The sequence below is a fragment of the Rhinoraja longicauda genome, chromosome 4 (assembly GCF_053455715.1).
Source record: "Rhinoraja longicauda isolate Sanriku21f chromosome 4, sRhiLon1.1, whole genome shotgun sequence".
Lineage (NCBI taxonomy): Eukaryota > Metazoa > Chordata > Chondrichthyes > Rajiformes > Arhynchobatidae > Rhinoraja > Rhinoraja longicauda.
In genome coordinates this window covers 29,224,503-29,241,725 of record NC_135956.1, presented here as the reverse complement: position 1 = coordinate 29,241,725, position 17,223 = coordinate 29,224,503, and the positions used below count along the sequence as shown (strand labels likewise).

Genomic DNA, 17,223 nt, shown 5'->3' with positions numbered 1-17,223 from the left:
TCTTTAATTATTCTGTCCCGCGCCTTCTATCTTAATCTCTGGCCTATTTTCCAACAATCTGCCTACCAAACCACCCCCTCCCCCACCTACATGTCCACCTATTACCCTCCACACTGTCCTCTCTCCCAGCTCCCTCTTCCCTTCTACAATCAGTCTGAAGAAGGGTCCCGACCCAAAACGTCACCTATCCATGTTCTCCAGAGATGCTGCCTGACCCCTGGAGTCACTGCAGCATTTTTATACCCTTTTTTGTAAACCGACATCTGCAATTTTCTGTTTCTATACTTAATTTTTATGATATTTTTTGTTAGAAATTATATATTTGGTGATGCATGAGCAGGCTGAAATGATGGTGGAAAGTAGACGCAAAGAACAGCAGATGCTGGTTCACCAGAAAAGACACAAAGTGCTGGAGTAACAGCTGGTTAGGCAGCATCTCAGGAGAATATGGATAGATAATGTTTCAGGTCTTCAGATTGAATGTAGTGGGAGGAGAAAGCTGGAAGAGAGGTGAGGGCAGGACAAAGCCTGGCAAGTGATAGGTGGATATAGGTGAGGGGTTGATGGGCAAATGTGTGGACACAGGCTAGAGATGAAAAGACAAAGTGTAAGACAAGGATAGAAAGATAGAAAGGTGTGGAAGTTAAATTCCTATATCTATGTACGTGCATATATAAACATGGTTTATTGACTGAATACACAGGATATTTTTCTAAAATGTTTTGTATTAATCAACCATATGGTTAACAGAATGTTAACAAAAAATTGACATCTGATGACACTTAGTAATATAAGTATCCTGCTTGCTGGTATTCTTTTCACAGTTCACTGCAGGAGACATGCCTGAAAATTCAATGTGTTCAGCCTGAAAATTTTCTTCCATTTAATGGATGGAAAATTGCAGTTTGTGCACCATTATTCACCAGTGAAAACCACCAACAGTGGCAAGGAGTCTAAGAAAATGTCTCCCCCACTGTTGCTGGGTGAACCAACCATAGAAAAAGGAAAGCATTGAATTACAGGAATTAGACCATTTTCAGCAGGTCAGGAAACCCAGTGATATGGTCTGTGAGGAAAGTCCAGTGATATGGTCTGGTATTCTCTTGAATGCTGAAGGATGACAAAGAATATTTTTGAGGTATTTAAGGTGATTATAAAGAACAGATAGGTGAAACATATATAATTTTTACTGATGGATAAATGGAATGTATGCCATGTTAACAAGAAAACCATTAGACACACAGAGCAAGATTAAAAGGAACTTTGTTATTGAAACATGGAATAGTTTGCCACAAGTGATGATTGATAAGAAATCAATAGCAGCATACAAAGGAGCTTTGGTTAATTATTTCAAGAAGAATTTAAAAGAGTACTGTACACAGAGAAAGCTGAAACAATTAAACTGGCTCAGAGGGAAGTGGGAAATGCAACCACTTTGAGGTCAAAGGAAATGGACTGTGACAAATCAGATCACCCAGGGGTGGTCTAGAATCGGTAAGCAAGGCTTAATAGTTTTCCCCAGTGTTAAAATGTGTATGTTTCTTTTAACTTCCCATTGATAACCAGTGCTGCAGGTTATTCTTTATCTGAACCCTACCATATTACATGTTGGTTGAGTATTGATATAATTGAATTAATTGAACCAAAGCCCAGTGGTGTGAAGTGTGTAACCTGATCTCTTTCATGGTGGATCAAAAGTTTCCTATGTTTAAATAATTTAATTAGTATTTGTGGTAATCACAGAGTCTCAAGCAGGAACTTTTACTTTCTGGATGTGTTATCTGAGCACAGTAATGTTAGCCGTGTAGGTTTTTTTGAACTTGATTGTGTGTGTTAAATGCTGTCATTAAGCTTAATAGTGAAACATCTTGAGAGTGTCATTACTGTGCAGAAACTCGGTAGTGGTAGTGCTATAGATTCCTTGAACTTGGACATGTTAGCACTGTGCTATGTCTAAACGTTGTAGTAGTCCTGATGATGACAGCAGCACATTACACATGAAAAAAAACTAGAAATACTTGACATAAGGCATTATATTGTATTGCATGTTTCAAAGAGCTGGGCCTGTTTCCTTCACTCAAAGCTGACCAGTAATATCAAGAAGTGTACTGCTTCCAACATATATTTTTGGAACTTCTGGATGGCTTTACCTAATCTATTGGAAGCATTGGTGGAAGGAATGAGTCAACCTTTATTCAGGGTCATCTTTCCACATGGCTTTAATCTCTTACTTCTGAATTACAAAAACTAAAACAAAATTATTGGTTGAGAAATACTTTGTATATAAAAAAAACCTGCCAGAAATAGGCTGCAGGTCGGGCAGCACCTGTGGAGAAAGAACAGAGTTAATGCCTCCTTCCTTCTCTCCCGAGATGCTGCCTGACCTGCTGAGTTACTCCAGCATTTTGTGAATAAATAGAGTTAATGCCTCAGGTCAGTGACTTTTTACTTCTGACAAAAGTTCTTTTACCTGAAATGTTAACTCTGTTCCTCTCTCCACAAATACTGTCTGTTCTGTTGAATGTTCCCTGCACTTTCTGTTATTTGAATTTCTAGTGTCTGTAGATTTTTAATTCAATATTTGAGACAGTAAGTTTGCTCTGAAGGGGAATAAAGTTAAATTCCGCAACTATGAGCTGAGGACAGAAAAAAAACCCTTCTGATTCTTCAGCATGAAAGAAATAAGTGAGCAAACTGTCACTTTAAATTATAATAAATACATTGACAACTTCCCAGAGCTAATCATGCACTGGAAGGCAGCACATGTGCAAAAATAATTTCATGAATTTGTGCTTCCAAAGGAATCCTTCATCACTGGAAAGTAAATTCAGAAATATGCTGAAATGAAGTTGTTAGGCAAAGCTCTGTGAGTTAATGAGACAAAACAGGTTATTTAAATATCTTTTGAAAGACAAGGGACTCAGGTGTAAATAGAATCTGGTGGTGTTTGCATTTATATTAGGAAAAGAAAATGGGAGAGAATAGAATACAGGAAATGGTGTTTAGGAGACCAGGTAGACACAAAATATAACCACTTATAAGGTGTTTGTGCAGTAATCAACCAGAACCAGAACCAGCTGGACAGTAACTCAGCGGGACAGGCAGCATCTCTGGAGAGAAGGAATGGGTGACGTTTCGGATCGAGACCCTTCTTCAGACTAATCATTAGGAGACTTGGAATAGCTTCTTACTGCTTATTTGTTAATCTCTGAGGGACCTTCAAAAGCAAGGGCTAAATATAGAATTTTGTTGTTTAGATTGTCATATTTGCCATCTTCTCCTACAGGAGAATTGTGTCGTATATCTTTTACACAATGAGAAAGTGTATCACAATGCAGCAGGTGACTAGTACCTGAGAGAGTGAATGTCTTAGTTATATTTTTAGTTTAGTTTAGAGATAAGGCATGGAAACAAGCCCTTCGGCCCACCGAGTCCACACCGACCAGCGATCCCCATACACTAGCACTACCCTACACACACTAGGGACAATTTACAATTTTATTAAGCCAATTAGCCTACAAACCTGTACGTATTTGGAATGTGGGAGGAAACTGGAGCACCCGGATAAAGCCCACATCAGTCACAGGGGGAACCTACAAACTCATATGAGATGCTGTTCCTCTAAATTGCACTTAGCCTCACTCTGACTATGAAGGAGGCCTAGAACAGAAAGAGCAGTGTGGGAATGGAAAGAGGAATTAAAGTGTTTAGCAACCGGGAGATCAGGTCTCCCAGCCTGGTGACATATCCACTCAAAGCCAGTGATCTTCCAGCTCTCTGCAAAGGACACTTTAATGGAAAATAATGTGAATGGGTAAATTGTCAGCAGAACGACACTGACAGCTTCTAAGTTGAGACAGTTAAGGCGAAAAATACTTGAATCTAGTGCTACATTACAAATACTAACAGTGAGACAGGGAGCAGGACTTATGAAGTGTTGAAGCTATGGTTGGGAATCAAGAGGAATGTGTTCCAGCGATATATGTGTATTCCAGCGATGTATGTGTGTTCCAGGAATGTATGTGTGTTCCAGGAATGTATGTGTGTTCCAGGAACATATAAAGTAAAGGCTCTAAATGGGCCTGAGATGCCAATCAGTAGTGAAGTAATTGATTGGTGGACTGGGCTCAACGGTTAAGTGGCCTGGTCTTGTTGCTATCATGTCAGAATTCCCATAATCATATTGCACAGGATGATCACTGCACAGACAGAATTAAATAATGAAATTGAGTCCAAGTGATCACCAATCCATAAAAAACAGGTTCATGGGTTCCCCGAAAGGTCTGAAATTAAGTCACAGTAATTATTGTTTTAGAGATGTGCAAGTCCAATTAGTTATGGGAGATAATTGAGTAAATCTTGGGTTAAGTGGGAGTTATGTGGGGGAAAAAGGTTAAAAAAAATTGCAAGAAAAAGCAAACAACTGCTGGGGGCCATTATGTAATTGGAGAAATAAACATTACTTTTTGAATTCTTGGCACGCAGTCCCAACTGAAATGTTGATGTAATAAGTGGTAAGAGAGGAAGAACTACACGACACAAAAATAATTTAATCTAAAATCCAATAAATGAAAGTGGTTGGGTTTTTGAGAGTAGGCCTTGCAGTTCCAACTGTGTCTTCGGGTTTCTTAAGGACATGTGAGTCACCTTTGCAGACAGAGTACCAGGACTGCACGGTGAAGTCAAACATGTTTCAGTGTCCATTGGGTGAAATTTAGTTTGTGTATCCACGGTGTGCAAACATCACAGACTGCTCACTGAAGCAGGTTACACTGAAGCTGGAATAGTTGGAAATTGGAATAGGCTATTAAGGGTTTAGTATTGTGAAATTAAAAAGATTAATTAATTATTGTATGGTTGGTTACATGACCTTGAGGGAGGTTTGATCAAAACCTGATAAAATCTCAAAATGATATTGAAGAAAAATTCAGTTCAATCCAAAACTAGATTCTTAAATCTAAATAAATCAAACCGTGAAGGTATAAAGTTTGAACTGGCTATGGTTGATTGGGAAACTACATTGATAAAATACAGAAAAACATTTAAACTATTTATCACAGAATTTACAATATACACATCCCCTTAAGGCACAAAAACCCACAGAAAAAGCGATCCATGGCTAACAAGAGAAGTTAAAGCTAGGAATTCAAAAGAAAAGGCTTATAACATTGCTGAAAAGAGGACTAACCGTGAGAATTGAGAATATTTTAGAATGTAGCAAATGATTATCAAGCTATTGATAAAGAAGGGGAAACTAAAGTGCAAGAGTAATGCAGCAAGAAACATAAATACTGACAATAGAAGTGGTTATGCTTATGCACAAAGATAAATTGTGTAGGAAAATAACTGCAGATGCTGGTACAAATCGAAGATATCACAAAATGTTGGAGTAACTCAGCGGGTCAGGCAGCATCTCTGGAGAGAAGGAATGGGTGACGTTTCGGGTCGAGACCCTTCTTCAGACTGATGTCAGGGGGGCGGGACAAAAAGGATATAGGTGGAGACAGGAAGACAGTGGGAGAACTGGGAAGGGGGAGGAGAAGGGAGAGACAGAGGAGCTATCTAAAGTTAGAGAAGTCAATGTTCATACCGCTGGGCTGTAAGCTGCCCAAGCGAAATATGAGGTGCTGTTCCTCCAATTTGCGGTGGGCCTCACTATGACAATGGAGGAGGCCCATGACAGAAAGGTCAGACTGGGAGTGGGAGGGGTTGAAGTGCTCAGCCACCGGGAAATCAGGTTGTTTAAGGCGGACTGAGCGAAGGTGTTGAGCGAAACGATCGCCGAGCCTGCGTTTAGTCTCGCCGATGTAGTTGACCTCTGGAACAGCGGATACAATAGATGAGGTTGGAGGAGGTGCAGTTGAACCTCTGCCTCACCTGGATAGACTGTTTGGGTCCTTGGATGGAGTTGAGGGGGGAGGTAAAGGGACAGGTGAGGGGGTGGTTTGGGTAGGAAGGGACGAGTGGACCAGGGAGTTACGAAGGGACCGGTCTCTGCGGAAAGCAGAAAGGGGAGGAGATGGGAAGATGTGGCCAGTAGTGGGATTCCGTTGAAGGTGACGGAAATGTTAGAGGATAATTTGTTGGATATGCTGGCTGATGGGGTGGAAGGTGAGGACAAGGGGGACTCTGTCCTTGTTATGAATGGGGGGAGGGGGAGCAAGAGCGGAGCTGCGGGATATAGAGGAGGCCCTAGTGAGAGCCTCATCTATAATGGAAGAGGGGAAGCCCTGTTTCCTAAAGAATGAGGACATCTCTGATGCCCTAGTGTGAAACACCACATCCTGGGCGCAGATGCGGCATAGACGGAGGAATTGGGAGTAGCGGATAGACTTTTTGCAGGAGACAGGGTTGGAAGAAGTGTAGCCCAGATAGCTGTGGGAAGAAGTGGGTTTGTAGTAAAGATAAAGATTACTGAAGTCAATGTGGGTACCTTACAGACTGAATAGGAATATCAATATTGGAGAATAAGGATATAGTGGAGAAATTGAATACATATTTGTGCCTGTTTTCATGGAAGAAGACCCAAAATAGCTCCAAGATAAAGCAGAAAACAATAGGTCTAAAGAGATTAACCATTAATGTTAGTACAAAAATGACGATGGAGAAATTAAAAGCTGATGAATCCCCGGGAACTGATGATCTGCATAACAAGGATTTGAAAGAGTTGTGTTTGAGGATATTGATTGCACAGGTTGTCATCTCAAATTCCATGGATTCTAAAACTGTTCCCAAAATTGGGAAGGTAGCATAAATAAATAAATAAATAAATGAATGAATAGATAAATAAATAGACAAATAGATAAAGTGAGTGGGGGTCAATGAGAGGGGGGATAAGGGGTGTTGAGGGGGGATGGTGTGGGTGAGGGGGGAGGTGAGGAGGGGGCTTGAGGGGGGATGGAGTGGGGGGGAAGGGGGGTTAAGGGGGGTTGAGGGGGTGAGGGGGAGGGGAGGAGGGGGGTTGAGGGGGGATCAAGTGTGTGAGTGGGGAGGAGGGGGGGTGGAGTGGGGGGAGGGGGATGGGGGAGGAGTGGGGGTCAATGAGGAGGAGGGGGCTGCTGAGCCCACAATCTGCCACTAACTTGAATCGATGCACTCCCCTCCCCCAGCCGGGAGGGCCGGTGCCCATCCTTGTGTGCCCCACGCCTGACCTTCCTCCCGTGGTGCAGCGCGATGGCAGAGGGTCCAACAAGATGGCCGACGCTGCCGTGCAACAGGAGAGGCTTCCGATCCACGTCTCGCCCTGGCTGCAACACTGGCAGCACGGGGCTGAGGTGAGTGGCTCCCTCTCCCCTTCCTTGTCCCCCCTCGCCCGCCCACCCGGCAAAGGGCTTTGTCAGTTGGAGAGGGTTGCCGGGCCCGCAGGATCGTCAGTTGGGGGAGGGTTGCCCCAGGAGAGGCCTGCAGGAGAGTGTTGGACCCAGCGGGTCCACCTCAGTCTAGTCATTTATAAATCAGGAAGAATGTAGCATAACCAAGTTGGCTGTTAAATCAAAGCTGGGTGCCACTGAGAGTTATGAGGAGGATGAATCATGGTTCAAGACATATATACAGGGTAAGTGAACAGTGATGACATCGCAGGTGCAATATAATGGAATAGAAAACAGAAAACAAAGTAGTTTTAAAATCATGTGAGATTGAATAGTGTTGGTGTTCAGGGAAGCCAGAATGCCCTTGTACTTGAATTGTTGAAAGTTAATCTGTGGCTTCAGCAAGCTGGGAAGAATGAGGTGTCGACATTTTGATGTTAAGATTCTATCTAAGAATGTTACTTGATATATACAGCAACTCCACTCTCCCTATTCCCCTACCACCAGTGATGTCCAAACACAATCTCATTCTGGACAATGACCATACATTTCTCTCCACCCAAAGACTATTCACTTGACATCCCTTCCTTTGATGTCCTTCTCCCAAACCAAGTTTGGTTCTTTATTCAATCATTGAATAAAGTATCATTGATTCTCCCTTTCCATGACCTCTCTCCACACCCAACCTTCTCTGCAATTCATGATCTATGAGTAGAGGAAAGGCATTTGTGCAAATATTTTACAACTCATGTTTGAATAATGAGCAAAATAACAACACTGGACAATCTCAGTGGGTCAGACAGCATATCTGGAGATATTCATATTGGTCGTGATTAGCAAATAGTCATTTATTAGTAAAACAGTAATAACCATAAAACGATTAAGATCAAAAGCAAAATTATGAGAGAATTATAAAAGAGCAAAATTATTCACCCCAGGGGGTGAATAATTCAGCGAGAATATATGAGTAGAACTTCGAAACAAGAGAGGATGATCACATTCATGGGATTATACTATTGGCACCACCAATAGTCTGTTCTGAAGCTCATCAACATTATGTGGGGGGAGGCGATCAAGTGTATGAGGCAGACAAACCCCTGAGGTCTGAACAAGTGTATCTTAGGACATTGTCGGAAGCATGGAGGAGATTGGTGGAGCTGGGCAAGGGACAGGAAGACTGGAGGATGACTAATGGAACTTAGAACAGTACAGCATAGGAACATGCCTTTTGTCTCACAATGTTCATGCTGAACATGATGCCAAGTTAATCTAATCTCTTCTGCATGCACGTGATCCATATCTCTCAATTTCTTGCATATCTACATCCATAAATGCCACTGCCATTTCTGCCTCCACCACCACTGCTGGCAGTACTTTCCAGCCGATTTATTCACAAAATGCTGGAGTGACTCAGCAGGTCGGGCAGCATCTCGGGAGAGAAGGAATAGGTGACGTTTCAGGTCGAGACCCGAAACGTCACCTATTCCTTCTCTCCCGAGATGCTGCCCGACCTGCTGAGTTACTCCAGCATATTGTGAATAAATCGATTTGTACCAGCATCTGCAGTTATTTTCTTATAATACTTTCCAGCCACCCACCACTCTGCACGTCTCCTTTAAACTTCACTCCTCTCACCTTAAAGTTATGCCCTCTAGTCCTAAACATTGCCAACTTGGGAAATAGGTTCTTGACTGTCTGTTTTATCTATGCCTCTCATCATTTTATATACTTCTATTATGTCTACTCTCAGCCTCCAAAACTCCAGAGAAAACAATCCAAGTTTATCCAACCTCTCCTAATAGCTAATACCGTTTAACATGGGCAACATTTTGGTAAACATCTTCCACACCCTCTCTAAAGCCTTCACGTCCTTTGTATAATCGAGCATCTAGTACTCCAAATAGAGCCCAACCAATGTTTTATAAAGCTGCAATACAATTTATTTGACTGTAATACTCTAAGGCATACTATATGCCTTATTTTACTACCCTATCTACTGATGTGGATATGGACTATGACACCAAATTCCCTCTGCACATCAATGCTGTGAAGGGTCTTGCCATTTGACCGTATAATCGACCTCCCAAAATTGCCACACCTCACGTATGCATGGATTCAACTCCATCTGTTATTTCTCCACCCACTTCTGTGGTTGATCTAAATCCCGCTGCAAACTCAGACTTTGTCAAACTTCCTCACAGTCCGCAACTCCACTGAATTTGGTGTCATCTGCAAACTTACTAATCAACCCATCTACATTTATATCCAAGTAATTTTTATCTACAAACACAGAGGTCCTAACATAGCTCCCTGTGGAATGCCACTGGTTGCAGCCCTCCAGCCAAAATATCCCCCTTCCACCACAACTTCTATGAATAGGCCAGTTCTGAATCCATACGATCAAGTCACCATGAATCCCATGCATCTTAATCTTCTGGATCAGCCTACCATGGGGGACTTTATCAAATGCCTTCCTAAAATCCATGTAGATAACATCCACTGCCTTAACCTCATTGATCACCATTGATACCATTTTTTTTTTAATCAAGTTCGAAACTCATCGCCTGCTATGAACAGAGTCAGTCGAACTGCCCTTAAATATCCCAGAAGGGTCTCGACCCGAAACATCACCCACTCCTTCTCTCCAGAGATGCTGCCGACCCTGCTGAGTTACTTCAGCTTTTTGTGTCTTGCGTCGGTTTAAACCAGCACCTGCAGTTCCTTCCTACACATTCCTCCACATTTTTTTTAACTGTTCCTTATAGTTAATACTCTCCTGTCCAGCAACATCTCAATGAACCTCTTCCACACCCGCTCCAAAGTTTTCACATCAATCCTTTAGACCAGAGCTACAGGCTGTTGAGTTTTACATTGGTGATGGGAACATTACCAGAACAGACAGGATTTATTTGTATTTGGAAAGGCAAGGACTGAGTAGAGATAGTCAGGTTAGTTCTGTTTGTAGGAGATCATTTCTCACAAATTGGATTGTGCTTTTTGTGGTCATGACCAAGAGAGTTGACAAGGGCTGTGGATATTGTTTAAATGGACTCTGCCAAGGCCTTTTACTAGGACCAATAAGGTAGGATGGTCCAGAAGGTTAGAATACATGGTGTCCAGGGTAAAGTAGCAAATTGGACTCAAACTGGACTTGGCGGTAAGAGGCAGAGGATAGCCGCTTTCCTGAATTTCAGGGACGAGTTTTTCATGCAGATGGTGACTCCACGAGCCTTGCCATTTCAGAGATGCTCTGATCCAGTCGTCTGGCCATAACAATTTGGCCCTTGTCAAAGTTGCTCAGCTCTTTACTCCTGCCCATTTCTCCTGCATCCAACACATCACTTGCTGTCTAATATATCCCACCCCCTCGACAGGTGCCATTGTAACAAGATAATCAATGTTATTCACTTCACCTGTCAGTGGTCATAATGTTTTGGCTCATCGGTGTAGATACAAAATAAATATAAAAATCATCCTTTGACAAATCTACAGACTAACAGTAGAATCATTCAGAGGTAAATAGCAATCACAAAATAGATATGCAAACTTAAAATGATCAAAAGTGTATTTCAGGAGTGAGGTGAATATTCTCCATATGAATATTAAACACCAGGTTGAAGAAAAAATTACAGAAGATTGAAAACTTGGAAAATAAGAGAAAGTTAGACAGAGAAAGATTCTGTAGATGTTATCAAGACTAACAGCAAAAGTTCTGTGCCTTATCTGCTTTCTTTACGTGAATATAATCAGCAGGTGCTATGAATACATGGAATCTCTACAAGTGCTGGCATATCATTCCTTAAGGATATTTATTTTCAATGAGGAAAAAATGTACTGTACCTTGAGCACCTTAACAATGTTAACAAATTTCAGTTCTGAGATGTTTATGACAATTTTTTTTAAAGTAAAATATTTTGTTTTGATTAGCTCTAAACAGCAGATTGTGGAGGTCATGTGATCAGGCACAACATAAACACCAGTCTTTCTTTCATTAGAGATGTGATCTGTTTGCTAACTCTGTTCCTTTGTCCTGCTAATTTTGACATGTTATGCTCTCTCCAATCATTCACAAACCTCCTCTTATTTAGAGAAAATGACATGTTTATCCAGTTTTTATCATTACTCAACCCCATGTTTTTCACACAGGGGGTTGTGGGCATATGGAACAAGCTGCCAGAGGAGGTGGTAGAGGTGCGTACACTTACACCTTTTAAAAGGCATTTCGAGAGATACATATCGCCAACACCAAGCACAAGGGCCAATTGTGAACCACATCTGGACAAAGATTATAGTGCTGTCATACCCAACAAAAAGTAGCTTCTTGCGCCATATAACCAAACATAATTTCTGTGTATCATCAGTTGATGTAAAATGAAACCATAACTCTCCTGACATACACTCCATCAATACCATTTTTGCTGGTGATTTTGCTATGCACCAGGCAGATGAGCCCTCTTGGTATCCCTTCATCGCCATTTTCAACAGCAGAAAGAGCACGCCACCTCACAAAACTATCCACCTGCCCCTCCTGTGTCATCTGTAATAAGGTCTGTTGGGTTTCACATTGTTTCATTAGTCACATCAGCACCCAAGGAACTTGATTGGAAACATGTTATCCTTGATGCCAAGAGAACACGTAAGAAGTGGAGAATATATGCTAAAGGATGAGAGGCACTCTATGCCAAACATACCTGTAATAACATTGATTTGCATTATACAAATTTGACCTTTATTTTGCCACCGTTTGTTTTATGTTACTGCCAGTGGCAGTTTTTAAGCACTTTTTAAATCTTTAATTTCATTTACAGCCTTTTAAAATGAACTGCATTGGCATTAAATTGGAAAAATAACTTGCAGGTTTCCAATTAGAATTTCTTGCTGTTTTATAAAATTAAATCTGGATTCCAGAACCTTGTGGTTTGATCTATATGGAGGGAGCACAGGATTCATCACATGCACTTCTCAATCCTTTATTCTGCCTGAATTGTGTGTTTTTATGATATTCTCCAAATTAAAATGATAAATCCTGCTTGATAGCAATTATCATAACTGGTGGCTAGAAATTCTATAATGAGTTCCATTTATCTCAATGTTAAATTTATCATGAATATTGAAATTGTCTGAGGAAATCTTTTCTTTTAAATTTGCGATCATTATTAAAATATAAAAAATGCTGCTTCTTTCCACAGTCATATCCAGTCCCAAGCATTGGAGATGAAGATTTTGATATACCTCCAATTACTCCTCCTTCAATGCTGGACCATTCACTCCTTCACCTGACTGACACAGATTCTGGCTACCACTCCTTCTGCCACTCAATGCCCCAGAATGGGATTCTTCAATTCAACCCGCAGAACATGAATCTTCCTGCAATAACAGTGTCTAATATGCTCAGCCAAGATGGAGCTCTGCTTTCAAACTGCCTTTCTGTGGTACGTACTTCATTTATTATTTTTCTAATCATGAAGCTTGCCAGTGGTTCCCCAAGTAATTGGTAATTTGTCTCTAACATTTATTGCGGTATCCTGTCATTACATTCTATTTTGATATATGTGTAATTTTCCAAATTTGTCAATTACTGCATGACCTTCTGAAGGATATTATCAAATTGATTTATTTATCCTTGAATTTAATATTTTAACAAAGTTAAATCTTAAAAATAATACAGCCAAAATATCATTGTTTACATTCTTGCAGTGCACAAATTGAATGGATTAAGCTGTCTGTTAAAATAGTGTCTTATTGACACAATTGATGTATTTTCATAGTAATTTCCAACAAAAAAATCACAACACACACAAATAATAAATGATTCCAAAGAATGAGAAGTGAATTAATACATTTCCTCAATGCTTAGCAACAGTAATTATTTATACAGCAGCATGCTGTCATGGAGAAAGTAAATCACACATGACATGAATTAAGGTGCAAAATGATATATAACTAAACATTTCCTCTATTTAGACTTGGGTAGCGTTTACTGGTCAAACAATTCAAAACAACAAAGAAAGGGTCTCAGCGCAGAAGGCTGAGGAAAAGCGCTTGTTTTCCTTTGATGAACAAAGTATTTCTGATGGTTGCACTAAATATTCAAAATCTTGTTCCCAGGCAAGAGGTTGACTGGAGAACTGTCAATTTCCCAGTCATATTCAAATCGTGAAAATATCCAAATTGTCAAGAACTGTGGAATTAAATATGAGTATCTGAAGTTTTATCGTCTATTCCATTACATTGCCTTTCCCTGTCAAAGCTGAATTTTTGAATTAAAAAATAAAAGCAGGAAGGTTCTTCTTAAGTTCCATAGGGCATTTGTTGAGCCAATATCTGGAGTACTTGGTGTGGTATTGGTCTCCTTATTTCAAAAAGGCTATTGGAAGCACTTGAGATTTGTTTTACAAATACCAGTGATGGGAGATGACTTATGAGAAATTGTTATGATTATTTCTGCTGGGGTTTACAAGAGCGTGAGACAACCTGATGAAAACATAAGATGCTGAGGGGTATTGAGAGGGTGGATATGGAAAAGATGTTTCCTCTTGTGGGAGTATCTAAAGCGAGGGGTCATCAGTGGCGTAGCTAGTAGAGCTACTGCGTCACATATTCAGTGGCCCAGGTTCAATTCTGATGTTCGGCATTGTCAGCACATTCCGCTCGAACTGCATGGATTTCCTCTGTGCGCTTTATTTTCCTGTTGCTTCCCAAAGCCATGCAAGTTGGTAACTTCATTGGCCACTATGGGTGGTAGAACTAGGGGAGTTGGTGGGAATGTGGGGGAAATAAGATTAGCATAAGATTAATGTAAATGGGTCTCTGATGGTCAGAGCGAACCTGATAATTCAGAGGACCTGTTTCTCTTTGTGTGACTCTTTGACTCTTTCAGAATTAGCGGTCCATTGAATATTGAGATGAAGTGATTTTATTTGTTGTCACATAAGGTTGCGAATCTTTGTAATTCTCTCCCACCAACTGCAATGGAAACAGAATCTTTGAAAATATTTGAGGAAGAAGTCACTGAATTCCAAATCCGCAAGGTCACTTTATAGGGGCTGGGCAGAATTGCAGAGTTGAGATTAAAATCAAATCAGTTTAGAAAATGACAGAGCAGTTTTGATGGCTTAAGTTGCCTTTCTTTACCTGGTCCTAATTTATAAGTCCATTTGTTTGCCCTTGGCTGATGTCCTGTCTGCATCGCTAAATGTTGGTGAGCTGTGGTTTCATTAGTTAGAATATTCTGCATCAACTGAGAATATTCTGAATAAACTGAGCAACAAAAATGTAATATTATACTTTAGTGCAGGGTTGAGGGGATACCACTGTTGATGGTGCTTTTGGATACAGCGTTGCATCAGTAGACCTAAAAGATCTCACTATTTTGATGAAGAATGGGCATGTATCATCCATTCACATAGATAGAGTGCTTGTCCTGTTGGAGTTTTATAAAACTTTGGTTTTCCACATTTGGAGTATTCTGTGCAGTTCCCTTCACCCCGTTACAGAAAGGATATGAATGCTTTGGAAAGGATGCAGAAGAGGTTTATCAGGCTGCTGCCTAGGTTAGTGGATATTATCTATACAGAAAGGTTGGACAAACTGGCATTAGAGTCATACGGCATCAAAACAGGCCCTCCAGCTAAACTTGCCCCTGCCGACCAAGATGTTCCATCCACACAGTCCCACCAACCTGCCTTTGTCCCATATCCCTCTAAACCTTTCTAATCCATGTACCTGTCCAAATGTCTTTTAAATGTCACTATACTACATGCTTCAACAACCTCCTCTGGCAGCTCCTTCCATATATCCACCACCTCTGTGTGAAAAAGTTGCCCCTTAGGTTCCTATTAAATCTTTCCACTCTCACCGTAAACCTATGTACTCTGATGACTCTGCATTTACCCTATCTATTCCCCGTGATCTTATACTCCTCAATAAGATCACCCCTCATCCTCCTGTGTTCCAAGAAATAAAGTCCTAGCCTGCCCAACCCCTCCCTATAGCTCAGGCCTCAAGTCCTGGCAACATCCTCATAAATCTACTCTGCACTCTTTCCAACTTAAGAACATTCTTCCTATAGCAGTGTGACCAAAACCGAACATAATACTGCAAATGCGGCCTCACCAAAGTTTTGTACAACTGCAACACAACATTTTAACTACTGTACTCAATACCAACTATACCAAAAGCCTTCTTGACCACCCTATCTACCTGTGATGCCACTTTCAAGGACCTATGTATTTTTCTGGAACCTTGGAGCTTGAGTGGAGAGCTGATAGATGTTTATAAAATTGCGAGAGGCATAGATAGGGTGGATAGTCAGAACCATTTCCAGGATGGAAATGTCAAATACTGAAGGGCATCACTTTAAGGTGAGAGGGGCAAAGTCTAAGGGCAATGTGTAGAGCTAAGTGGTGGGTACCTGAAACTGCTGCCAGGAGTGGCGGTGGAACTAGATAAAAGAGTGGCGATAAAAAATATTTTGGATAGGCACATGAATATGCTGCGAATTAAGGGATACTAGACCAAGTGGACCCGTTAGGCCCAAACCTCTCCTGCATTGGTGCAGCACCCCCTCCCTCCTCCCCCCGCCCCCTTCCTCCTCCCCCCCCATCTCCCCTCCCCCTCTACCCCCGCCACCCTCCCCTTCCCCTCCCCCCACTCCATCCCCCCTCAACCCCCCTTATCCTCTCCCCCTCCATCCCTCCTCCCTCCACCCCTCTCCCTCCCCCCTCCCTCCCTTGGAGATAGATTTAAACTTTAAAATGTGAATAACTTAAAAAATATAACACCGATTTCAATGAAACTTCTTCCATTACCACCAAAGGGATGACGGTGAGTAAGGTGGGCCTAAAGTTGTCACGCTATCATGTACTATTCTGGCTGTAGTTCAGGAACAAACAAACAAACAAACGAGTATATGGCTGGATAATGTGTTGGCAGAAGGGATTATTTTAGTTTGGCATCATGTTCGGCACAGATAAAGCCTGGTCCTATGTTCCACTGTACTATGTTCCACGTGTCACCAGTCTCCTGGTGAATAATTATTGCTCATTCAACATCACTGAAGTAAATTATCACCTGGTTATTTGATGGTTCATACTGTACCCAGGATGGATGAAACATTTACCGCTTTTTGTCAGGGACTACAGTTAAAATAAAGCACTTGGGCATGTCAGAAAACGTATATTTTAATTGTCAGCAGTTGTCACAGAAATGAGCACAGAAAGGAAATTGTCTGAAAATCATGAGAAAAACGTTTTTTTTTCATTACTAAACATCTCTGGGGCATCACTAGTCCAGGGTCTGCTTGGTTTGATGGTAAAACCATGTGAGTTTCCCAAGATTTGTCTAGACCAGATGTTGTCATGACATTATTCGGAGGTTCAATGGATCAACTTGGCATGATTCCATTTGGATACTAATCTCCTAATATCACAATTTAATTACTCTAAATATGATTATTTTTATAATGGCTTTGTGGTCACCTAAAATGAGGAACAATAGGTTAATAGTGACACATTTCATTTACCGATAAAATAAGATTTAGCAGGTTCCCCATGACAAACGTGGTGCTAAAGAGACTGTTAGAAAGACTTTGTCAGGCCATCGCTGTTGATATATGGGTGAAGTTTAGAAGCAGATCTTAAGCTCATTGGATGCTCATGGAACAATGGCATTGTTTGGAGTCTGTGGATATGGTAACAATTCGGAAAATTGCAAATGTAAAGAGAATTAAAGGAAAATTAAGATAGACAAACCTGCTTTTGGGAATTTTGAAAGAGAAAAGTAACAATAGGGTTGGGGGTAAGAGGAGTTTCCCAATCTGTTACAACAGTGTCTGTCCAGGGAGGAGTTGAGAGAAATTCTGGATCTATTTTTAAAAGTGAAGGAGCCCATTGGTTTCCAAAGAAGATCCCTA

The 17,223-nt window shown here is 41.1% G+C and overlaps 1 protein-coding gene across 8 annotated transcripts in view; it reads left to right on the top strand.

Moving 5' to 3' along the window:
- tox (thymocyte selection-associated high mobility group box) overlaps positions 1 to 17,223 on the top strand; it is a 182,322-nt gene that overhangs the window by 103,797 nt on the left and 61,302 nt on the right. For 3 of the 8 annotated variants that reach the window (XM_078397434.1, XM_078397435.1, XM_078397427.1), the window contains exons 3-5: positions 7,110 to 7,274; positions 11,457 to 11,501; positions 12,500 to 12,742. In XM_078397434.1, coding sequence (XP_078253560.1) covers positions 7,110 to 7,274; positions 11,457 to 11,501; positions 12,500 to 12,742 — 453 coding nt within the window. The remainder of the gene's footprint in view (positions 1 to 7,109; positions 7,275 to 11,456; positions 11,502 to 12,499; positions 12,743 to 17,223) is intronic. The other 5 variants (XM_078397429.1, XM_078397432.1, XM_078397430.1 and 2 more) reach the window with 5 other exon arrangements.